The 27,185-nt window shown below is 27.8% G+C and overlaps 2 protein-coding genes across 2 annotated transcripts in view; one reads left to right on the top strand and one right to left on the bottom strand.

The window, feature by feature from the left end:
• Positions 1-11,752, top strand: part of LOC107456233 (amyloid-beta-like protein) — a 155,292-nt gene extending 143,540 nt beyond the window's left edge. The window contains exons 8-11 of the mRNA XM_016074055.4: positions 3,492-3,720; positions 5,450-5,560; positions 7,626-7,906; positions 9,466-11,752. Coding sequence (XP_015929541.1) covers positions 3,492-3,720; positions 5,450-5,560; positions 7,626-7,906; positions 9,466-9,732 — 888 coding nt within the window. The 3' untranslated portion in view covers positions 9,733-11,752. The remainder of the gene's footprint in view (positions 1-3,491; positions 3,721-5,449; positions 5,561-7,625; positions 7,907-9,465) is intronic.
• A 4,482-nt stretch (positions 11,753-16,234) lies between these two features.
• LOC147806305 (uncharacterized) overlaps positions 16,235-27,185 on the bottom strand; it is a 38,804-nt gene continuing 27,853 nt past the window's right edge. Inside the window, exons 5-7 of the mRNA XM_087169135.1 lie at positions 24,527-24,617; positions 21,130-21,295; positions 16,235-20,092 (exon numbers count right to left, since the gene is read on the bottom strand). Coding sequence (XP_087025261.1) covers positions 17,311-20,092; positions 21,130-21,295; positions 24,527-24,617 — 3,039 coding nt within the window. The 3' untranslated portion in view covers positions 16,235-17,310. The remainder of the gene's footprint in view (positions 20,093-21,129; positions 21,296-24,526; positions 24,618-27,185) is intronic.

The raw sequence follows: 27,185 nt of genomic DNA, 5'->3' as shown, positions 1-27,185 counted from the left end.
ATTTACTTTCATTTTTCTGCTGCATGGCAGAATTAGGGTTGCCAGATTTTTTCAGGCAAATATATACAGACTATTGTTTTTTTTATGGTTTCATTCGCCTTAAAAGAGGCTTGTCAACTTATTGAAAAACAGGGATGAGATTTTTCCGCTTTTTAGCTGATTTCCGCTTTTTTCACTTTTATCTCTTGAATTTCAGCTTTTTTATCAAAAATTCAGATTTTTCTAAAAATTTCACTTTTTTTTATAAGTATTCCGCTTTTTCAGAAAATTCTCCCATTTTCAAAGAGAAACAGAAAATTCAAACTACATAACTACCAATCCTTTCTCATTTTTTACTTATTTTAGCTATTTTCTCCCCTTTTACTCGCAGCAGATAAGATTTTCCGAATTTTTTACCTGCCCTCCAGATAGATCCGATTTTTGTAATTCAAACGACGCTGTTTCTGACAAGCCTTTTAGAGGTCCCAAGCCTGGAATCTGCCAATATCTCGATTCTTATTCACACGATTTTAATATGAAACATAGCTTTTCATATTTGCGTGTTGAGATTCTTATTCACGCGATTTGAATATTGTACGTTGTGATTCGTATTTACGCCTTTTTAAAAACCTATGAAGCGATTCGTATTCACGCAAGTTTAAAATTCAATGTCTTGATTTGCTCATGCTGTTTATAATATCAAAGATTGATTTTCATTTATACGTGATTTTAAAATAAGGTATTGGGATTCGCATTCACGCATTCTAAAAATTATGCATCATAATTCTTATTTATGCAATCTAAAAATTACGCATCATGATTCGTATTTACGCGATCTAAAAATTATGAATCGGGATTTGTATTTACGCGTTTTAAAAATTCTATATCCCAGTTTGTATTTTCTCATTTTCAAAATCGTATATCTAGTTTCATATTCATGTGATTTCAAAATCCATAATTGTTATTCATATTCATGCAATTTTAAGATCAACTCTCGCGATTCTTGTAAGAAGTAAATTTTTTTTAAAAATTAGTTACTATAAAGGTGACTGTTTTTCTAACGACGATTATTAGTATGTATATGTAAGTGTTACAACATCAGAGAAACTGGAAGGGAATATATTCAAAACTTACATTCTGTGCTTGCAAAGAAAAAATAGGATTTGTCACAAGATGTTTGAAAATGGACTAACGACTAAATATAGCAAACATAAAAGATATAGGAAACAAAAGCAATAACTTAAAAAGGGATTCAATTTAATTTTTTTTTGTTGGAAAAAGAGTTAATTAACTCATCATCAAAATTTTATTTATAATTGCTGTTATTTATGCTATAAAATGCAAAATTCTTATCAAATAAAAAACAATTATCTAAACAGTTGCTGATTGTCATGTAATTTTTCAAACTACAATAGCAATTTTTGTATGTTAAGGAGTTACTATATATTTCTACTTCACTGTTATTGATGTGTTTCAAAGGGCTGTAGTTAGATTAGACTACAACATGAACATAATGATTTGGTCCATTGTTAAAGTTTTTTTCCCCAATATAATTTAAAAAGTAATATTACTGATATATTTGCTATAAATCACATAACAGTATTTATTAAAAGAAATGAAATATTAATGTATATTCTCATTAGTTTTAATTTGCTAAACCAAGTAGTTTTTCAAGTAATAATTGTCTCTTATGTGAACTGAGGAAAAATATCATTTCCAACTTTATTTTTTCAATTGGTAATTTTTATTTTCACTAAATGTTAAGTATCAATGTAGTCGTTTTTGTAATAATAGATTAGTACGCAATTGTTTGTCAACACATTATTTATTACCTTTAACTGTCTGGAATTTATTATTAAAGGGCTGCGCTTGCGTAAAATTTACTATCGTGGAAATTCAGCTTTTTTGCCTTTTGGCTAATCTCATCCCTGGAAAAAGAGTTCAATAACTGTGCTAAAAAAATTGTGCACTTTCTTTTGGAGCTGTTGAGAATTAGCCTAAGCTTTAAACATTTGAATTATTACTGAGCAGTAAGTTACTACTTGAACTATAGATAATGAAATTTTTAAATGTAGTACAATATATTAATAAAAAACTTCTTATTTTCATTCTTTTGTAATTAACAAATGTTATTATTTTCTTTTTCTATCCGAGAAAATCTAATTTAATTGCAGTTCCATAAAAAATGCTTTCTGTACAAGAAATTTAGCACAATTTAAGGAAAATATTTCTTCTAATTGAAGTAGTAATTATGCACCACTATAACTAATAACTCTTTAATGAGCTTAACCTGAAATTAAACTTAACCTGAAAAACTTCAATAACTAAGCAAGATAATTAAAATGTCCTTTATTTAAAAAAAGTTTATTGTTCAATGCAACTTTGGATTCTAGTTCAATATTATTTTGTTTTGATGTAATAAATAGTCTACAAACTAATGCATTCAGTTTAAATTTGGCCCTGCTTTATCTGGAGATATTATGTTCTGTTGTATTAATACAAACCTAAAAAATATCTTTGTTTAGATAAGAATTTTATTTTATTAATTATAGTTTTTTTAAAAAAACTTTTATTCCTTGCATATATTTTGAAATTTATAATGACTAATTTCAAAGCTGTTCTTGGCGTGCTCTGTTGTCATATGAAGCATTGTTTTCAGTGGGTAATATGCTATTGTTGTGAGCTTCTAACAGTTATTAATGACTGTTTAAAAAGATGCTGTACCATCAGAAAAATTTTAAATTGCAAATTTTATTTCACCTTTATAATTTATTTAAAAGATAGAAAAAGCAAGTTCAGGTAAACTTAGAGTGGGGTGGGTCATGAAGTTTCAATTGCTAAGAATTACTTGATCCTAAGTTATCCTCTCATAATTTGTTTTCACTTTGAGATTTGCATGAATTCACTTTTTATATACCTAGAATTTGTGATAAAAATTTTCTCCCGCAATGTAGCATCCTCTTTAAGTTTTGTTCATTGTTATCCCTTTATGCTAACTATAAAAATGGGGCAAAATGAAAGAAAGCGACCCATTTATGATCTAATTTTTTAATGTTTGAAGTTACTTCATCATTGCATTGTTTGGGCTCAAAGAAATACATAGAAATTAAAGATATTCATCAATTTTATTCTATATTTCAACAAATTGGCAATTTTTTAAAAACCTTAAAACTTTTTAGATATTTAAGCTATTTCTCCATGTTAAAGTTCAGACAAATTTTATCAACAAGCTGGTATATCTAGTTTAAAATTAATGCTTTGCACTTAAGCAATTGAAACTGTGATTTTTATATTTTTCTTTGCGAAAGAACTTCGGATAATAGACTTAAATGCTTTTTTTTTATCTGACTGAAATATCTTAATTGTTCTTAGGTTAGTGATATTTGTTGCTATAATTTTTTTTCCTTTTTCATATCTTTGCTAGATTTAAGTAAAATACTAACATTTATTTATGGCTATTTTAACAATAAAGTCTTCTAAGAAACTAACAAATATACTCTATTCTTTATTAGACCAAGAAAATTGAGAAATGCTTAGAGAAACTGCTTAGGGCCCTAGAAAAAGACCGCCGACACACCCTCAACCATTATCGCCACCTGTTGAATTCTAATCTTAAACAGGCTCTGAATGAAAAGGAAGCCACACTTGAGCACCTAGACAGCCTTAATAAAATAGCTAATCAGAGCCTTTCTATGTTGGATAGAGTTCCCAATGTTGCTGAGAAAATTAGGATGAGGATGGGTAAGATTTTTCATTCTTCTTTTATGTGTTAAATAGATGTATTTTAGAAAGAAAAAAAAATTTTTAAAATCTAATTACTAAAAAGTGTTTGTTTTGGTAAAACAAAACTTTTGTGACAAGTTTCCACTAATCATTAAAACATTAGGAAATTAATAGGAAAAATACAATGTAATAACGCTTAATTAAAAATGTTAAAATGCATTAAGCAATTTTTGTGCTAATGACGTATATCTGTCGATATGACAAAAATACACCATTTATATGTTGTGCAGTGGCGGATCCGCCCCCCCCCCCAAAAAAAAAAAAACAATTTGCAAAAAAAAACTAATAATTTTTTTAATAGTTTACAAGGGAATTTAAATATTTTAAAAATTATTTAAGGGGGCATATACATCTAGGTAGGTCGGAAAAATCGATTTTTTCTTTCATCTAATTATGTTCTTCACTGTTCACGAATCATAATCCAAAAGATTAAAACGAAATTCGTCATAGTTTCATTGTAAACCTCAATAATGTTGAAGCGCGCTGAGTGCTCCCAGCACGCTTCAACTGGTTTAACCAAAGATTGTATAAAGGTGAAGATGGGAAACTCGTAACTAAAATTTGGCACCATGCTTGAATTATTTATGTATTGTTCTATTGTTCATTATGAAAAAAATAAATGCGAAGACTAGTGTTAAAAACCCCCAGTTTTTTTTCCCTTTCAAAAAAAATATTTAAAAAAATTAATTGTGTGGGGGGGGGGATCTGCGTCTATGATCCCCCCCCCGGAAAAATTTCTGGATCCGCCCCTGATGTTGTGGTAAATAATTATCACATTATGCCTGCATTTGGTCAGTGAATATATGTTAATTTGCAAACTTATAACCGTCGTTGACCAGCCGACCAAACTTTTGGGTTTACGACTACTAATGTTCAATTTTGTAGCCTTGTTATTTTGAACCCAATCCAGAAAAAAAGGAATTCTGGACTAAATATTGGGAGAAATTTGCCTTCATAACGGACTTTTTAATGGAACTAACCTGCATTAGCGTTACATGGAGTGGAAAACCTCCCACAGTTAGCCTGACAGCAATAGGGACTCTAACCCATGATCCGTCTACCATTGTGGAAGTTTTACGTCAGCACTGTGGTCGTTGCAAGCAGGATGCGAAATTTGTATCACCCAGCCATCGCTGGGAATCGAAACTGGTAATTTGTAAAATTGAAAATGTTTTATTATATGAAGTATTTATTGTCCTGACGTGTGAGTTGATGTTAATTAATGGATGCTGTTATTAATAGGTCAGTGCCAATATAGCGATTGTGGTGTACCGACAACCAATTAGAGAATATTATCATTTTTGATGCATAAAAAATATTTTTCTTATTGTGTTGATATTTTAGAAGCTTTTAAATTTTACCTCTGAGTTTCACGCTATCAAATTTCATATCTTACTCATTCAAATGAGTTATATTTTGTTGTGGTTTTATAATCCATTAGTATAACATTTCAGTTTATTTTCTATTATTTTTTAATTTTTATTTTTGTGTGGATTCTAATGACTTATGTTTTCTGCTTTCTTTTGATGACTTCCATGTTGTCAGTGCTGACGCATGGAGGGAGACCAAAATTATCAAATAACTACCTTTTTTTAAGCTTTTGTAAATAGTTTTTTACTTGTTCTTTGAAGAAAATGGAGTGTGGGGTTTAAGTTAGCTGTTCTAAAATTATGATTTTTTTTAACAGTTGCTGTTTGGCATCATTTACATGGATTAGGACCCAAAGCAGCTATCACACGTGATGTAGATGAAGCTATTGTGGAGAAATATAAGGAAGAAGTTACTGAGAAGCAAAAGGGTAGGTTTCCTAAAAGGCAGAAACTGATTATATTATTGTAAATCTCATAGAAACCTGGTAACAATCTATCGTTAAGTTCTAGGGATCAGCAGTATAAAATTTAACAATATTTTCCCATAGTGAAATCATCATTCGTTAATGCTTTTAAATTTTAATACTTTTTATTTTTTAAAACCTTTTTAGAAGGAATTAATTAATTAAAGAAAGCCGATTCTATTTCTTTTCTCTACTGTTTAATACTGACACTTGAGTAACAACTGAATAATTGGATGATGAATTCCAAATTATGAATATTTATTTTTATCCTTGTATTATAATCATCTTATTATTATAATTGGAAATATATTGTAAAACTTACAAACCTTTCTAACAACTCAAAATTATCAAACATTGATTTTCATATTTATCTTATTTAAATGACATTTTACTATTGGTTTAAAAATTCATTATCGCGATTCATAGTCATGTGAGTTTAAAATCCAATGTCTTGATTCGTATTCCTGTGTTTTTAAAATCTAATATTGCTATTCTTATTTTCTTGGTTGTAATATCAAGCATCAATTTTCATATTTATGCATTATTTAAAAACTACGCTTTGCGATTCATATTTACACGATCTAAATTTATGCCTCGGAATTCCTATTTACGGGATTTAAAAACTCAATATCACAATTCACCTTTGCATGAATTTAAAATCCAATGTCGTGAGTCATTTTCACGTGATTTTAAAATCCAATATTGCAATTCTTGTAAGAAGTAACTTTCTTATTGAATAAGTTAGTATAAAAGAGTGATATTCTTCATTAGTAGCTAATTTATTGGAAATGTTAATTCAAAATTTATGTTAAATATGAAACATGTGTGGTTTGTAAATTGATATCTTGACATCGATTTTTTGACATAAAAGTTTTAGGGTTTTTTACTTTGTGTCACAATTACTCCTGCCTTTATCTGTCTTGCATTCACACAAACTTCAGAGCGAACTTTTATTTTAGAGACTCTTACTACCTTATTTAATAGCTTAGAAAAATCAGTTTTAATAAACAAAACAAAAAAAAAATGTTGCTCAAAATGTGTCTTCTTAAAAGAGATTACTAAAGAATTAATTAAAATTAGCAACACAGCTTTTTTTTTTTCATTTGTTGAAATTGCAATAGAACTTCATGTTTATTATAATTTCAAATGAAAAGAAAGGATCATCGACACTAGGTTTTCTTTACATTTGAAGCAATTATCACCATTACAAAACTTGTAAGTTTTTTGAAGTTTAAGATAACTAAGCTTATAAAGAAACTCATTCTGAGTTTTGAACTTCACAAATCAATAGATTCCCCAAATATAATTTACTTCTTAGACTAACCCAGTTTCAAGCTTGTGTGACAGCAAGTGTGTCTTTTTAAATGATTTTATAAAGATAAGAAATCAACAATTAGTTATAATTTGAACGCTTTTTTTTCTTCTTCTTGATATTAAAAACTGTTTTTTGATCAACATTATTGAAAAGTTATTTTGGCAGGGGAAAAAATTGCAGTTTTGTTATAATTCTCAAACTGCTTGGAAATACATAAATTTAAGCTTGTAGATTTAAAAGTTCATTTAAAATTGACTATTTGTGCAATATAGTGCTAAGTTATTTAATTAGTAAATGTCGTAAAATATCTTTTATGAAACATTTTATTTTCCTTTTATATTTAGAAAAATTGCCTCAAATTCTTTTACCAACAAAATTTTTTTTACTATCTATGCATTAATTTTATAATTTTGGTATTTACAATTTTAGTTTTTTTTTTTTGTGAAACATAAACTAATATGTTTCCGTTTTAAAAAATGACAATTTTTTTGTTCAAAATCTATGATTAAAATGTTCCTCAATTAGGAGCATGGATAAGATAAACCTGGAGAGACCATTGTATGCTAATTTTCTATTTTGGCAAAAATTTAATTTTTCAGAGTAAGTAGTATGTATTGGAGAAGTTTTTTGTATAAATGCTTGTTCCAAAAATGATTGGAACTTACTGTTTTGTGTAAGACTCTTTCTAAAAAATTTGGAATTGTTATATTTCAGAACGAGAAAGACAGAAGAAACTGATGGAAGAAAGGAGGCAGGAATTGAAAGAATTACGTGAAGAAAAGAAGCGAGTTATTGCCAATCATGGTGGCAAACTAGACAGAGAATTTGATCCTGAATCAATGGAAGATGAGAGCATTATTGAAAGTACACCAATGCCTCAGCCAGTAAAGTTGGCGGATCTGTCAGGTGTTGAACATAACTCTGTTGATCACGAAGATATTCCCGTACCCAAACTGGCTCATATACAGAACCAACCATTCCACCATAATGAAGTTGTAAGTAGTACAACTAATTTCTTAAAAATTTATTGATACTATAAATTAAAATATAAGGTAAATGATAATTATTTGATACATAAAAACTCCTAAAAGAAATTAGGTAACTAGTTTATGTTACTTGGTCAGTGTGCACGGTGAAATATGAATTGAGTGAATAACTTTTGATCTAATGATTGGTTTTCCATAAAGTCAAACCCCAATTTCTTGAACTCAAAGAGAGACACTAAATGTGTTGCGATGTCAAGAATAGAGGATTTCAAAAATCAACTATTTTTAATTTTAAATTTTTTAGGAAACCCTTCAAATTAATATTTGTATTCATATTTTAAAAGTTGATCAACAATTTTGCTTTATTATTTTATTTTACGTTGAGTGTCATTAATCTGTATCGTAGTCTACCTCTTCTAATATGTCTCCCGACGTTGTAACCTCTTTTAATATTTCTGATTCTGACTAATCACCACACATTGCAAGACTATTGTTTATTGTTACAATATCATCAATATCGTTTGAAATCATTAAATTCGAAATTCTTAAAGACTTATTTTTATATGTGTACACATTCTAATCTACTTCTTTGGATGATTCAGGTATTCAATGATTCATATCTTCAGCTTAATTATTTAATCTTTCAAGTATTTGCTATCTTATTCAATGTTTTCAAGAAATAATTCATCTTAAAAACTTCTTGAATAATTTTATGAAGTTTTAAAAAACATTTTGAATTCTTTAAAAATCAGGGGGAAATGGAAGAGCAAAAATATTTTGTAAAATTAATCGTCACCGCGAATTGTATTCAGATATTAGCGGTTTCCTTTCATTATCAGCATAACAAATGTCTAGGGAGTTCAGATTTTTAAATGATATCAAGAATTCGTATTATTGTAGATCATGATGCCTAGGTTTGATTGTGATACGATATTATCTTAATGATTTGGGTTTTATAATTAAGTTACTATACTTTTAACACTTAATTATTATTTAAGTATACTTTTTATTTGCTTAATTTGTTCTATAAATATAATAAGGTATGTAGAAAGCAAAATTAATATTAACTTTTAAGTTCTACCATTGGAATACTGCTGAATCTCTCGTGAGTTCTCTAGATCAATCATGATTTTGCTTCTAAGTTCACATTTCCTAGAAAATATTGGTACTCATTGTGGCTTGATAACAAAATATATCTTCAATTTATATTATAAAATATATCCTCAATATAATTGCAATTATATTTGCATTTTTTATGTAATTGAATCCAATTATCATGATTAATATAATAAAAGCACAATTTAATATGAACTATATTGAAAATCAAAAAGTGAAAAAAATAAAACACAAAAAGTTCTAAGTTAAAACAGCGCTGAGCTGCTAGTGTTATAACTGGAAGAAAAATATTTTTAAAAAAATGTAAAATAATACAAAATTCCTGACCAAAATCCAATCTCTCTATATGAAATTGTTAATTGTGCCATTTGTTTTGTAGACATATTTTGTTAATTTTTCCATGATGCTGTCTCTCTATATGAAATTGTTAATTGTGTTATTTTGTTTTGTAGACATTTTCTGTCAGAAAAGAAAGCATGGAGAGACTGAGATGGAATGGAAGTGTGTACATTACTTTGGCCTTTGCTGGTGTTGCACTTCTCACTGCAATGATTGTTGGCATAGTCCTGCTGCGGCGACACTCGCATCGCTCCCCACATGGGCAGGGATTTGTTGAAGTGGACCAGGCTGCAACCCCTGAAGAGAGGCATGTAGCCAACATGCAAATCAACGGTTACGAAAACCCAACCTATAAGTATTTTGAAACCCAGAGCAATTGAAGATTTATTTTTAATGTTTTACTTTACACCACTAACCGAACACTTAACTAGCATTTTAGTCGTTGCCAGTTTTAGTAGGGGGGATTTATTATATGAAATATTTTTTATTTTGTAGTTTGATAGCTTTCTTGCTAAATATAGAAAGTCTATGAAAGGAACATTACTTTTAATGGTGTGACAAAAAAATTCTTTTAATCTCTCGATTTGAATTTTAGAAGGAATTGTTTTGCTGAGTTATGTGACTCAATATGATACTTAACGCATTTTTTAAAAATTTTTGTTTCCTCTTGTTTGCATTTTTATTAGATTCATTATAGAAACAAATTAAGTTGATTAATATATTTCTCATTAATTTTATTTGCTTGTTTCAAATGTGTTATCTAAGTAGTACATCATATTTAATAATTTTAATCATAAATTTCATCTCAAATATCAAGCCTTTATTTTAACTTGTTTTTTGTTCACTATTTGTATTATTTTAGTTTGTATATTGATTGTATAAGGAGAAAGTATTGTGAGAAAATTGATTTGAATAGATCAATTGATATGGATTATGATAAATATATATTGCTGTACACCTGTGTATTGCTATTTAATTAGTAGTATCCTAGAATATTAAGGCCAATATTTACATTCCTTATCTTTATTTGTGCCATGTACCTGCTGCGGTTTATATTCGTTAGTTGGCCCACAAGCAATAGCGGCATTGAATTTTTACATTATGTACATATAGAACATTTCATGTTATCATGTCACATTTTATTTAGCTTCTTGTCCTGTGAGAAAATCTGGAATTGCAAATGTGTCATCGCTGCCTTCATTATTCTTTAATATTTCTAACTCTCAGATTACTAGTATTAAATAAAAATTGATGACATTTGTGCACTTTCTTTAAAGTAATGATCAAGTATTCGCTGGGATTATATAAGTAAATATAAACGGTAATTTATATTTGCAATTCTGCTTCCTCACAGGCATTTAAAAACAACAAATACTTTAGAAAAAGCATGGAAGTATACTTTTAAAGTTTCGTTTATTTAGTGAGCCAGCGATTCTACTATCTCACAAATATATTTAATAAACCTCTAACTCCCATTTTGTGGTATTTTGTAATCTATTGACCTACCGTGTTGTCCTGTGCATGTTAACTGTAGACATTGTATTAATGTGTAAGTTTTATACGGACTGTAATAACAATCTTCCATGTGCAGTATAAATAAATTAGATTTTGCTGTAAGGAAACCCTTTTTCTTGAAGAATAAAAATTTTTGTTTAGAGAAGTTTATCATTAACCAAGGAGGATCTAGTTTGTTTCTAGCTAACTGGTGATATTTTTGAAACTAATAAAAAGCTAGGTTACAAAGTGTACAAAAACGCTGTCTTCGAATATTTTTCATTACACGTTTTTGTATACATTGATGTGTTTGAATCTATATAACTAAAAATGCGGGAGGACTTTTTAAGCGTTCCCAAGTTAGATTAAATGATGTTTAGCTTACTTTTATAGTTCTCAAGGTTTAAGTAATTGTATCATAATGTTCTTAATAATTATTCTATATTCTGAAATAAAAAATTTATTAGTGATTAAAATTATGAAATTAAATAAAAACCTTTCATAAGGTTGGTTATATCGTAGAATTGAAGTTATACAATACTGCACTGGTGAGCTTTGCTGTGACGTTTAAATGTACAAAAATAAAATTGTCAAGCTTAGTGAATTCATCAGTTTCTTGTAAAATTGTATTTAAGGCTTGCACATATCAGTATCGTATTGCCCAGTGTAATGTTGCAATATTTGTTTTCCATTATATTAACAATATTTATGCTTTGCTTTTGATAAATTCATGTAACAACTACTTAAAGGCCTGTTGTAAACTACCTGCTGCAGTAGAATATTACTGCTGCATGGTAGTAAAAAATATTAAAAGATGAATTTTTAAGTTAATTGAAGTAACAAGTACTGTAGTGCACAAAATGTCATTCAATATGTGGTAAATTCTAAATAAAGGATTAATGATAATGTCTTTTTTTTTATTTTTATAATTACAAAATTTAGGATTATATTTGCATCTTTATGGATAAATAATTTTTAATTTTGCTGCATTTGGGAGTGGCAGTAATGCATATTTATAGAGCAGCATAACTGCCAACATGGATAGGAAAAAATCCAGTAGATTCTACGCAATAACACACATTTCATGATAATTGTTTAATAATGTACCAAATATTTCACACATGGGGAATTTTAGGGATTTTTATAGTCATCGAAATAGAAAAACTGCAGTATTTTCCAGTTATGATTGACACTAAACATACTTGAAATCTTATGTATTATGTTTACTCATAGTTTCGAATATTAATAGGCATTTAATTCATCAAAGACAGTTAAAAGATTTTTTTAAATTAATTTAAAAAAAGAGAGTTCTGAATAAAAAATAAATGAACATTTTTGAACAAATAAAGTTTTGAACTGATTTCTATAAATGAGGTTCGCTTCATTATGTATTAATAGTTCTTATTTAATTATTCCAGCATGCAAGCAATAACCAGTACTGAAATTTTATTTCAATAGGTATTTTTTTTAGGAAACTTGCTCATTTTTAGGCAATTTTCTAAAATGTACAAAAATCGTGAGAATTTTATTTAAACCAGTAGACCAGGAGAAACTGGCAAAATCCAGTAGAGTTGGCATCTATGGAGCAGTAATTTTGCTCTATCTATGAATCAATTTTCAATAACCACAGAAGACATCTATTCATAATAGAAAATCAAAATGTATCTATTTTTATAACTAATATTAATTTTTTGGAGTAAATGTGGCACTAAAAATAACTTTCACTAGGAACAAATAAATATATAGATATTAAATATATTTCTTTCCATTTAGATCTTTTATTGTTTTAGCAGTTTATTTCAAAATTTAATGAAAATAGCATAACACTTTCTCTTAATGTGGGTATTTTAATACAGTTATAGGTAAAATAAGGATAGTATTACTACTTTAAATCAAGATTCTTAAGAGGGAATTTCTTTTTATTTTAAAGGCATTCTAATTTGGGATTATTTATATAAGTATTTTTTAAAATCTAAATTGGGGTTATAGATATTTTAAAAATTTCTGACTTATGTTAGCATTCATGTCTTAGCTAAATTAGAAATTAATGATTTAGAAATTTCATTTTAAACATGACACTCCGTTTATTTATAATAGCAAGAAATTAATAAAAAAAGTCTAAAAGAGAGAATTTTAAGTAAACTTCTAAATTCAAAAAACTTATTATAAATAACAAATGCATAAAGAAAGATTTTTTTTATTTAATAATGAGAAGGAAGTTCATCTTCAATAATCTACTGTATTGCAATATAAAACATAAATGGAAAGAAAAAAAAGTTTAATGTATTGCCATATTTGTATAAGCATTATTCTGCAAAAAAATAATAATTTTTTTATCACTTTCCTGAAATTTTATTTTAGCGTTGATAAGGTCTTGGGAAGGGAAAGAATAGTTATGAAGCTGCTTTTCTGAAAATTTATTGTGAAGCACTTGCATTGTTTTTTAATTGCACAGCAGTAATCTGTTGCTTACTTTTAGCATGTTTTTAATAATACATTTTAGTTAGCACAAGTTAAATCAGTGGGGAGAAGTTTCAAGAATTGTGAGACAATACGACAAATGAGTTAGTATAATGATAGCCACTTAAAACTTTTTTACAGTTGTTATTTTCTTTTTGTCATCAGTTCTTATTAAATAAAGAAAGGTTAAATCAATGGGATGCACGTGCTATGTACCAATTCAGTATGGAAATATGTACCAACATTAAAAAGGATACATATGCATTTTTTATTTTGGACAGGAGATTTCGCTTATCATATACAAAATTTTAATAAGTCTATTTTTTTCACTTCGAAATTAATCAATTATGCTTGTGAAAAAGTTTGCTTTAAGTTTAAAAATATTTGTTTTTCATTATTCGTATTTAAACTGCTTAATAAACTTCACAATTGAATATTTATTAACATTTCATAAAATTGACAAGACATGGTAAATTATTTCATACAAACACATCTTATAAATGTTCTGTTTATACATAAGCTCTTCCAAATTTTAACTGGAATAATCAACACAGTAAAATACACATAGGTAGTTTTATATTGATAATACATTTTAAAACAGTCTGGCAAAAGTGTTATACAATAACAACATAACTTTAAAGAACAAACAACTACACTTACAATCACAACTGTTAACACAACATCTAGCAAACATTAATTTACTGAGCATTTCTATTTTAAAACTTTATAAGAGTTAAACATGAAACGGAATCATTGGATTGGATTGAAAGTAAAGTAACATAGCATGAGAATCTGACATGCTGCACCAAAATCGATAGTTAACAGTCATGTAAACAACATTTTAAGCAAAAAATGAAAAGAAAAATAACTTAAATATTTCAGGCCCACAATACCCATATTCGGGAAAGGATAAACACCCAGTGGGTTGTAATTTTCTTGTCTCTCTTTATCTGCTTTAAAATGCATTTTTATTTAGTTACTGAATTTTAAACATCAATTAAATTATTCATAAAGCATGTAACAATATTTTTTCTTCAACTTTTCAAAACTGCTTAAGTGAAGTGGACTTGGCAAGTTTTAATTACTTAGCAGAAAATTAATTTACTATAACTCCTCAAAGTGCTTGAATCTTAAACTTTCAATTACTAAGCAAATAATTTAACAATATCAGTTGAATTGTGAAATAGGGTTCACTCGTATCTCTGTATGTTTTTTTTCTTTTAAATTTATTATATAGCTTTAATAAACTTGACAACTTTTCATTACAAGTGATTTACACTCTTATTTAAAATAAAACTGTATTATATGAACTAGAGCACCAAGTTTATGAAAAGGAAAAACTTACTCCGAAAAATGTATTATCTTAAGAATATTCTTTTAAATGTTTCTAACACTGTTTATTTCTATAAAATGTCTTTCAAAAATCTCTTAAATGGACTTAACAAGTTTTCATACCTTAAGTTTTTATTACTAAGCAGAAGTATTTTGATATCTTAACAGGTAAACAGCTTTAATTCAGTTTGTTACACAGTAATTCAACATCACACACTTAACAGTAATTGTACAAATGTTACGAAAGCACCTTTACAAGCAAGTCAAACAAAAGCAAATCATAATTATTAGATCTATTTCTCACCATAAGTTTTTTTTTTAAAATTCATTTAAAAGTTCAAATAAAATTGGTATAAAAATATCAATTTTTAAAGAAAACGGAGACTGATAGAAAAGATTCACATTCAGGCATAAGAGTTTAAGGAAAGAAAGTACGAGAATAAATTTGAAAAAAATTGAGACTAGTATTATGTTTGCTAGAAATATATAACCAATTATATTATAGTTTAAATTCCACTTATTTAGGGGGATATCATATTTTATATTATGTAGTAAACACAGCAAGTTTATAAATAACTTTTGACGAAGGCATGAATGTATTATAAAGGAAAAGGTTATAATATATAGCATTTAAAAAAATTTTGAAAATCTTTGAGAAATGAAACATTAGTTTTTTATTTTATTTATTAAATTCTAAATTAGTATATATAAATAAAACTATTGATATAAATTTGGATGACTAAGTTTTATTAGTTTACTTTTATAGAATCTATATCAAGATTTATATTATAGATATTATTTTTATAGAATCTGTAATATAGATCATACATTAAAAAATAGAATAAGACAGAAAAATTTTGGCAGTAAAGTTATTTTACAACATCCCTAGAAATATAATAAAGAATTTGAAAATTATTAAAAAACAGGAAAAAAAGTGGGAAAATTTTAAAACTTTACCAAACTATTTCACTAAAAATAGCACATTAAATTATATTAATAATATTTGCATTGCATATCCAGATCTTCAGAAAATATTACATATGACTTAAACATTAACACAAAAACACTTAAACATGAAATATGTTATTAAATAAATTCACTAGAAAAGAAATTAGGTAAAAATGATTTTCTTTAACACTTTTTAATAATGTATAAAGTAGTCATAGTTATTATACCTTAGGAATGCACAACCTGTCTCTTAAATAGTTACTGAACATACTGCCCCAACCAACCAAAAGTTAACTCAAAAAACTACACAGTGTAATAAATATTAGAATATATTTTTGAAACTGATCTCAATGTACTTTGAAAAAACATCAAAATAATTGTAACATTCCAAAATATAAAGGTACAAATCCAAGATGTCAAAAGATTTAATATTTGTGGATTGATTTTATTAAAAAAAAATTTCTTAAAATTTCTTTTTTACCAAAAATAGAGATAGTATATAAAAATTAAAGTGATATAATAATAAAAGTTAACCCAGATAAATGATCAAAAATAATGAGAATTATTTTTCCATAGGAAGTTAAATACCTAATTTAATTTCATTAAAAAACTTCAAGTGATTTTTTTTTTTATTATCTTAAACCATCATACATTTTCAAAACATCTTTTACTTGAAATTTATGGTATTTTACCCAATTATAGACTTAATTATCTAGCATCACCAGTTATATTCAATTACAGAACACCACTTAATGTAGATTTCAGTGGAGATGCGAGCCCGTGAGAGTTAACAATAATAAGAGAAGTGGCCACTGTATACAAGATTACTTTGAAAAGAAAAAGTATTAATTTTTTACAATATCAAACAAGAAAAATTATAAGAAGACGATCAAAATTTTTTAAAAAATTTCTATTGTGTAAGATAAAAACGTTAATAACAAAGCTATATATGAAGACATCGACATTGAAAAAGAAAGATTGAAGAAAAAGTTTCCTTAAAATTCAAGCTGCAGTTGAATTAACAAACATTTAATTAGTTAAAACAAATATTTATTTTCTGTTTAATTTAAATATATTTAACTAAATAAAATAAATAATGTAAAACTAGAATAACACTGTTGATAATGTAAAAGGAATGAAAACACACTAATTATAACTCCTTTAATTTTTTAATCTATTTAAATTCCTAAAACCACAATTCATTTTTACGTAGATTCAATAAAGAAATAATTAGCACCAAAAGCTAAACTGCAAACGATTCAAACAAGTATTTTAAAATAACGAAATCTATTGGTGTCATAGGTATAACTAGTCTGACAGGAGAAAAAAAAAGGAAAAGATCCTGGATTTCGAGGAATTATTTTTATGGGGAAAAAAAACCTCAGAAGAAAGAAAAATTTCTCGAAAAAGTAAAAATTCTCAGCAATTCCTTTTAACAAATTGGTTTTCAGTTTCTGAACATAATCTAAATATGTATCTCCACTCCAGAAAATCAAAAGTACTCGTACTTTTCCTAATAATTTTAATAAAAGTCATTAAGACATTTTCTCTTGGCTAGTAAGATTTACACACAAAAGGTTTTTAGAAGTATCCAGCTTGTCATAATTTACAACACTAAATATCATTTCTTAGAAAAGAAAATTGTGTAGAAAAAATAGTTTTTAAAAAAATGATTTTTTGTTAAATTCAATATCAAAATCCAAAGGTTAATTCTTTGTATACCCTCATTTCTTGTAACGACTGAAAGAAGGTTGACTAGATGGCTGTCGATTAACGCTCCGTTTCTTCGAATCATATTTGGAAGGGTTTCCCATAGCCTTTGAGGTATAATTTTCATTTCCCCACCCATCTACTTCATCATTCCAGTTGCATTTTATTCCATTAGAATCTTCGAAGTCCCCCCATCCGTTGCTTTCAGGTTTGACAGCAATTGGTTCTTTGGCAGAAACAGTTCCATTCCAAGAAGCTCCTGAATTAGAAAAGTAAGAATCATTTGTATTCTTGTTGCCAATATTATCTTTACATTCTGCAGGATCAACAGATGAACTTGCATGGCTGTTAACCGGCTTGCATGCTTCAGGCGTGAAGGAGGGTATCTGCTTGTTTGCAGGATTTCCACTGCGGGATTTGGGCATTACAGGTGGTGGTATAAAGTTATCATTATCACAAGGGTCAAGAAATTGCTGCAGCAATGAATCGGCATCATCGGGATCATATTTTAGAATGTGAGAGCTTGAATCCCCATCGTCATTTAGAGCAAAGCTTAATTTATTGTTTGGAGTATAGATTGGCGGATTTATTAATGGAGAATTGGTATCAATGTCACAATTATTAGGAGGAACTGGAGCATTTATAGTGTTGATGTCACAACTGTTATCTGTTGCGTTGGGGAAGGAACTACCATTTAAGCCTGGAGTAGAACACATCTGCGGAGGGAACATGCCTTGCGGCACAGTAGCCATACCCATCGATCTGTAGTACATTTCCATAGCTCGAAATTGACTAGCAAGAAAAGGATTACTAAGAAAAAGCATCTGCTGCATCAAGAGTGGATTCATTCCAGCTACCATCATTGGATTCATCCCAGGCATCATACTTGGATCTAATCCAGGCACCATACTTGGATTCATTCCAGACATCATATTAGGATTAATAAAGCCGCCTGTCATTGGGTGGATGGGAAGTAATGGATTAATAGGTGATTCTGAAGGGAGATCAGTTGGTGGCAACACTAAGGGTGAATTATTAAAGGGGGACTCGACTTGGTCATCATTAGATTTATTCAATTGCGATGTTTCATTTATGGTGATGTTATTCAAATTACTAGAGTGGGTATTAAGAGTTGAAGGCTCAACAAATTCTGGGGTCAAGTAAGATTCAATTGGTTTTGAAATGCCACCAAACTCAAGTGACTCAGAAGCTGGCTTTGGAGAATGGATATAAACAGAACTTGAATTGGTGGGAAGACTTTCATTCACTAATGAGTTCGATTCATTTAAAGACTCTGAGTTAATTGTGTTATGCTCATAAATATTTAAATTGGAAACACTTGAAGTAAGTACATCAGATTTTACAAAATCTGATGTTTTTGCAGCTGGCGCTGTTAAGTGGTCACCTGTTACTAAAGAATTATTTTTAGCTTCAGAACTTTCCTCCAAAATAGGACTAATTTGTCTGTTGAAATAAGAATTTTGAGATTCTTTAGCAGATTCATTATCCTCAAAGAGCTTCAGTTCGACCACTTCTTCCAATCCTTTATCAGAATTTATAAAAGATTTAGATTTTATAGAACTATTTTGCATTGTAAGCTTAGCTGGGCTTTGGGAAGCTACAGCTGAAAGATTTTCAGATTGTTCTTTAGTAACTTTATGATGGTATGCATTTTTATATTCATAGTCAGAGTTTTCTGTAGAATTTAGTAGGTTATTTTCACTTTTAGCATTTGCATTGGGTTTTCTAGAATAATCTGATGCCGATCCCCATCCTCCAAACAAATCAACTACTTTTTTAATATCTTCTGTTGATTTTTTGCCAGAACTAGATGACTTTTTATTATCTGCCTTTGAAATGCTTTTATCTATTTTATCAGAATTACTATTAAACTTATCACTAGTCACTTTAAATCCTACTGATGCAGGTTTCTTTTCATCGATTGAAGTATCTTCAAAATTAGAGTAATTCCTTTTATATCTAGCATCTGTATTATCAGAATTATTAGAATCTACACCATTATCCCAAGCATCCCATTCATCAGATTTTTTGGATGAATTCTTTGTCGATTGTTTATGTGATTTATCAGCGGAATCATCCCAATGATTGTCATTTTTGTAACTTGATGAATTTTTAGAAGTTTTTTTGCTACCAGAGTCAGAAGTATCGTTCCAGCTATTTTGTGATTTATCTTTTGAGTCAGCCTGATGATTACCACTTCTGAAACTAGAACCATTTCTAGCAGTTGAATTTTTTAAATTTCCTGAACCTGAATAATCATTCCAATCATCAGAATTTTTAGTGGCAGTTTTCATTTTATGTTTCTGAGATGTTTTAAAAGGAGAATCATCAAAACTATCCACACTGTTATAATTCGAAGAACTTTTAGTGGCAACGTTTTCTTTAGGTTTAGTATCCGAATAGCTATTCCAATTGCTTGAACTTGTATCATCAACCTCACCCCAAATACTTTCATAATCTTTCTGCTTTGAATTTTGTGACTCAGATTTAGTTGTTTCACGAGAGCAATCGTCCCAGATACTTTCGCAACCTGAAGTGTCTTTAGAAGATGAGTTGTTCTTCACTCCATAATTTGAATAATCATTCCAAGTATCCCAATTATTATTATTTGATGAATTATAATCTTGAGCAAAACCCTTTTGCTCAGCTGTTGCATATCCTTCTGATTGGAAATTACTATCAACATTGCACAAATCTTCAGGAACAAATTCTTTGAAGTAATCTGGGTCCAATTTTAACATTTCTTCTTGCATCCGATATTCTTCTTCTAATCGCCTGAAATATAAATTGCATTTTAAGAAAGATGCAACAGTAAGCTTCAAGCTTAAATTTCAACATCGACTACTGTGTAACCCTTTTTAAGGCTATAGTTATTATATTAATAACAAAAATCCCCACTTTTAATATACTTGTGGTAAACTTGTTAATATTCTTACTAGATGGTACAGTAGTTTGAATTTATTTAGTTAAATTGGCAATATGAAATTGCAATAACTAAGATATTAGAAAGGGTTACTTCATAACACTCTCAGGATCAAACTCTTTAAAAGAAAAATTTCGAAATATTGACAAACGCACTTTCAAAATAGGACATAACTTTGAGTGTTTCATACTTATCAAATTCCATTCTACTTATACTTCCTTTAAAAATATTACATGTTTTTCGGAGCACTCAACCTTTTCAATTGCATTTTGCCACAACCTTAAACTACTTTTGTGCTTTAATAATTAAACTAGTACAATAGCATATAAGTTAACAAACATTTTTAAGCTATTTAATTTTTTAATGTAAAAAAAAGAAATAAACTCAAAGATCAAGAAAATTTGCTCCCAATAATTTGATGTCAACCCAAATTTAATTTAAAAGCACATGCACTTTACATTGACAAAATAAAAACTGGCAAAATTTATTTTGTGCATTAATTTAGCAGGGATCAATTATTAGATAAAAATGCCAGAACTTTTATTAGAGGTAAGAAAAAAAGAAGAGGAAGTGGACAAAGAGTACAGATAATTGATTACAATAGAGAAACTTTGAATTACAACGCTCAATTCATACGATTTAAAAAACGATATTTCAATGTACATCTAATTATTATTGGAATGCCATTAATTTATTGAAACAATAAATACCAATGATTATGACATTAAAATAAATGATAATAAATAAATTAGGTGAAGTATGATTTTCTTATCACATATTTACTTTATTTTTTACAAAATTAATTTTAAAATAACATAACATGAAATGTAAAATTACTAATATATAATACATGTGCCATAAAAACAAAATTAGAAAAAAACATTCATACTTTCGGTTTGCTTCGTCACTTCTCACATCAAGTTTACTCATTTCTAAAGCAATTTGAATCATTTTTTGCTCTTCAGCTTCACTTGTGGGTTGTAAACTTTTAACTTCTTCAAATTTTTGCTGGCGTTCTGTCCAGACGTTTCTTTGAGATTTTTTCTGAGAACCTCCTGAAATTATAGTATGGAACACAAATTAGCTTTGAATAATAAGTTGGTTAAAACAACAAAAAGCAAGGGGGGATATCACAATATATGTTAGAGGTGCACAATCTGTGACATATTGACAGTTGACGAGTGGTCACAAGGAGAGATTCTGAACAAAATGAATTATTTTAATTATTTATTTTTTCAAATAAAAAAATTGTCAAAATTTTTTAAAGTAATCCAGTAGGTTATTATAAATATTTCGAAATATTTATATTGATACAGAAATCAATAAAGGAAACAGTCTACAGGATTTGACACAAAATGGACAGGGATGATACACAAAAATAAAAAAAATAGTGAGAGTTTCGAAAGATTAAGTAAGAAATCAATAAAATAACATGCTTCGAGAAAAAACTTTTATATTCATTTACATTTTGTCAATTTTGGAATCCATACTATGGATTATTTCGAAAGCTAGAAGAGTGTGCAACACAAGGAGTAAATTGCACAATTTTGCTTTTTTTCTCTAATAAGTATTATGTCTTCTATAATTTTTTCTAGATACCTTCAGTTTTTTTTTATTTGATTGTAATAAAATTGAACAAAGCGCAATTGGTTCAAACATATGTGCAGCTTTTAAAATATGTGATTTTTTAATACAATCTTTAAAAAAATATGTGATATTGGAGTTTGATGTGCTTTATTTGCAATTCTGTCAATCTAAACATTTTCGCATTTTTTAAAAATTTTAATTCTGACATTTTTAATTCATATTTACTATGAATTTGATATTTTTTTAAATGCAATATAAATTAAATATGAAAGAAAAAATTAATAATTGGAGAAACACACAATCATTTTCAAAATGCTAGGATTTTACAAGTTTTGAGGTTAATCTATAGATTACATGCATTTTTTATAACAATCAATTAACGTAACAAAAGACATTTGTGAGTTTTCCACTTTTTAATGACATACAAAGGTCAATGGTTTTAACCTGCAAAAGTAAAGCAAACTAAAGTCGGAAGAACGGAAAAGGTCAGGTGGAGAAGAAACAGTAAGCAAGGGGAGAAAAAAAGTCCTAACTTGAGATAAACTTTAAAAACTGCTTAAAATGAAATCATTCAAATTTTCTTTAAAAAATTAAAATTGATTTTTCATTCTGTTTTGCTTTTGTATATAATCTTTTTTTAAAGACATTTTTATGATAGCACTGCATTTTTAAAAGCGTTACTGATAGACATCTCTTTTAATGTTTTATAGTAATTTTTTTTAATGAAAATATTATTTTTGGCATTAAAAGTTCTGTTTTAAGAGTTAAGAATATTTTTTTCTATTTTCTTTTCAACATTATAATTTTACTTTTTTTTTTTTTTTTTTAATATCAGTCACTCAAAATTTTTTTCATCTTAAATATTTCTAAGAATCTTAATATCTAATTATCTTTATTATCCTAAACATTTCTATTAAAGTTTTTTTTTCTTTTACCCCAAACCAATAATACAGCTAAGTTCAGATTATTTTTTAATAATGACTTAAGCTATTTCTAAGAAAAATAAAATTTATTAATGATTTAAAAAAAAAATTGCTATTCGGTCGATAATACTCGGCCAAATCACTATTTGTTACATCCCTACTGTTGATATTCACGATTGTTATTTTTAGTAAGTCAGTTGTAATTAAAATTATCAAAGTCTTTCGAAAAAAATCAGGGGCACTCCATACACTATGGGTATATATATTAATACTGCAGATTAAATTAAACAAAAATCAAACATTCCAAATCTATATTGAATTCTTAAAGTTAAAAATCACTGCAAGTGTCATAAAATATTTAAAATGAACTTGCAAGCCTCTCTATTACTTCTTGAATATAAAATTGAATCGAAATTTATATAATTTTCGAAAACACTATGCTTACTCAAAGTCTTGTTTTTTTTCTTATTTTACAGATTTTTTTTTTAAAAAAATAGAAAATTGTACTACATGATAATGGTAGAAAATGAACTGAATTTTAAAAAAAATTTCAAATTCAAACTGTTAGCAAAAACCAATTTGATCTGAAACATTTCCTCACATCATCACCTTGGGAGCTACAGCCCTTTCAGAGACCTGGCCTCCTTCAAGATTTTAAACCATTTTCATTTGTTGGTTAAATTTTTCTTGCAGTCAGTTATTTTAAGTAATTTCAAGTCCTCTTCCACCTGCTCTCCCCACCTAGTTCTAGGTCTTTCCCTAGATTTCGACCCTTTCGGTTTTCCATCTAATAATTCTTAAATACTTCTTTACAACTCTAATCTCAGGATATGTCCAAGCTATTGGATTCTAATTCTTATACCTGTTACAATGTTTGGTTTATTATATTCACTATAAATCTCATTATTTATTCTGATCCTCCAATTTCCATTTTTACATATTGTGCTCAAAATCTTCCTTAGTTCATCAAATCAAGATTTTATTTATTTATTTTTTAAAAAAGCTATAGAAGGGTAAATGAATTTTCAGTTTTTATTTCTCGATTAGAAGTTTTTCTGATAAAGAGTTTGCTACAGATGTTCGTATCAAAGCTTTACAAAAAATTCAACTTAATAATGGAATCGAAGTAAAATACATAAGTTTAGCTAAATATTACCAAAAAATTAATTTTCGAATTGAAAATTAATCAAATCAATCATCAACCAAAACAGGGAACTAGTTTTGGTTGAATATAATATACTCATTAAAAAGGAGTAACATTTGATCAGATTTTAAATGTTCAGAAATAGTTGGTGAGTTTGGTATAGTTCTTAGAAATTATAACGTCTAAGATTATTAGGTTATAAATACAAAAATCAATATTTTTTCTAATTAACCAATGAAAGATCTCATCTTAACAAGCACACCGTTTTTCTTTCTCTTAGATTACTTGAATGACAATTTATGCAAAACTTACTTGAGTAATATTCTTTTCCTTTTCTTATTATGAATGCTTTATATTACCAGAGTAATTATCTGGCTTGCAACACTGTGCACATTAATACTCTGCCATTCAAACGTATAAGAGTTTTGAGATTACTAAGTTACATTGTATAGATAAAGTCTCATAGAAGAATTAAAATTTAATGACAAATAAATAGTCTGTTGACAGTAAACATGACAAAATAAATATTTGCAGTTGTTAAAAAAATAAACATTTGTAACTACCTTAAAACTAACATACATGTGAAAAAAATATAAAGGGGGTTATTTTCGAAAGGACTATAAACAGCTTACCTAAAGATGGAAAATCTTGCTCAATACTATTCCATAGTGTAGGAGTTTCTTTTTTCTTCCTCATAGATTCTTCCCAAGAATCTTTTTTATTCTATTAAAAACAGATATAGAATCATTAAAAAAAAGTTACAGTATAGATAAATTTCATTGCTTTAGCTCATATAATTTTTATTCAATTCAGTACATATTATAATTGGTGAGAATTACAAATTTAGACATTATAATTTGTAAAAAAAAAAAAACATTTTCCAGCTACAGGGTATCTGCTACATTTTAGATATTCAAATTCATGACTTTTCATGATTTTCCATGACTAATTCCAAGAAGTTTTAATGACTTAACGAAGTTGCTATTTTCTCCAACAAAAACGCAACAATAAATTAAAAAAAGCATTATAATAACATTATTCGAAATAGGCATAACCAAAACTATTATACTCTTCATATTTATAGATTTTAAACTTAAAAAACAGAGTAAAGAAAGAGTTGAAACAATAAAATAGTTGAAAAAATACAAAAGCAAAAAAAAAATTTCTGCAGAATTATATTCTAAAGATACTTTTCTTGTTCATCAGAAAGGAAAGAAATACTCCTGATTTTTCTGTTCATTTCGAGGAAAAAAAAATTCGCCAATAACTGGTTTGCTTCAACTAGAATTTAATTGATAAAATTAAAAAAAAATAATAATTCTTAAATCACAGAAGAGAGTTTAAAGGATAATTCGCTCTAGAAATGATATTTTTTCTTTCATTTTTTGAAAGAACAGGATAAAATCATTTTATATTCAAATAAAATATGACTGAGTGGTGATTTTGTTAGAAATTCAGATATTTGGAACAGGATCAAATTGAGGGGAGGGAGATTCTATTTTAAAAATTAGATTTTTCGGAGACCTAAATCTATGACTATCCATGATTTTTGTAAAAAATAGTAAAAATCATGACATTTCATGAAATTTTGTTCAATACCGAAATTCACGACTTTCCATGACTTTCCAGGTGCGCGGATACCCTGCAGCAAAAAAAGCAAAATTTTAAATAAACTTCTGGCATTATTACAATATTATTTTGTCAAGTCCAAAAAATAGATTTTTCCAAATAATAGGTGTTTAAGGTAAACAAACATCAAAACATCTGTAAGCAAAAATAATTAACTAACAGATGATAAATTAATGTAAATTTAATCAACAACATGTAAATCCACATGATTTTAAAACGCTCAATATTTTAATATGCCATTACATATAACGTATTGCTACTTCTGAACCATGCCGTTTAGTTAGCAATCCGTTGAAGTGAATCCGAACACAGTGAATCTGCATGGTTTTGTCAATCATTTTTTGGGTAGTTAGTAAAACGGATTTTCACTTGGTCTTTAAGATTTTAATATATCATTTCGTTCGACAAATTTTGAATGGCCGATTTTGCACTCAAATATTGACGATTCACTCGCAATCCCTTGAGGGTTTACGGTAACATTTCTGTCACTTATTTCCATAGATTTTCATAGTTTTTAATGCCACATTATCATGCACAGGAAATTTCGAATCGCACACATTAAGAATTACCTTTTTTTGCACTCGATTTGTAACATCCACATAGTTTTTTAAATTTTGTTTTAATTTTTAATGAAATATTATTACAATCAAGGAATTCCAAATTGAGTTTTTGAATAATCACTTCACGATCGGTTTAGTTGTGACAATTTTATCTCAAATCTGCAATTTTTTCAAAATGTTAAATTTTTGCACACTCAGAAATTTGAGTGTGTGATTCTTGGCGGCAATAATCCTTTGATGCAAGACGTGAGAAAAAAGTGAAATTTCTTTTGCTGCAGTAATATGCTGGATTTCTAATTTTTTTTGCACATTATAGTGTAAATTAGATTAAAATCAAACAAAAATCAGAAATCAGGTAAAATCATAATGAAGCAGAAAAGCGAAGAATTCTCATTGGCTCATATTTTTTTAACAGATGGAAAGTAGAAAAATATTTTTTTTTAAAAGGAGAAAGTTTATTTTTTTCGTTTATTTTATTGTTTAAAAGTGTGCGGAAAAAGAGAGGCTTCCCATACACGGACGTCCAGATATAGAACTTTGTACTGGAATACTGTCTTTCATATTTAACAATATTTTAATATCTTTTTTTGTACAGTACACTGTTATCAAGGTCAGAAGTTTTCAAACTACAAGGCCACTGTAGCAGATCTGACATGTCAGGCACCTAACCCACCAAATTTCCATTATAAAGCTTACAATCTGAGTGAATTTTACAAAAAAAAAAAAAAAAAAAAAAAAAAAAAAAAAAAAAAAAAAAACTTAATTATACAATAATTAATATATCTAATACAGGAGTCTAACTCAATTTCAAAAAATTGTATCAGGTTTCTTTTCAGGAAAATATAAGTTTGGTATCATAAAAAACTGATTATGAAACATGTAAAAAAAATTTTGTATCAGGAAAAAAAAAAAAAAAAAAAAACAGTTTGTATCAGGTACGAGACAAGTTTTGTAGCAAAAAAAAAAAAAAACTTTTGTAGCAGATAAACTCAAATATAGTTTTCAGCTAGTGTTAGGTAAATTCAAGTTTTACAACTAAAATGAATACATTATTAAGCGAAAAATTCTGTGATGAAAGTTTCGGGATTGTAAAAAACTATAA

The sequence above is a fragment of the Parasteatoda tepidariorum genome, chromosome 8, assembly GCF_982258835.1.
Source record: "Parasteatoda tepidariorum strain Cologne lab strain chromosome 8, Ptep-v5.0, whole genome shotgun sequence".
Lineage (NCBI taxonomy): Eukaryota > Metazoa > Arthropoda > Arachnida > Araneae > Theridiidae > Parasteatoda > Parasteatoda tepidariorum.
Note: the sequence above shows the minus strand (reverse complement) of the source record. Positions and strands in the feature narration are given on the sequence as shown.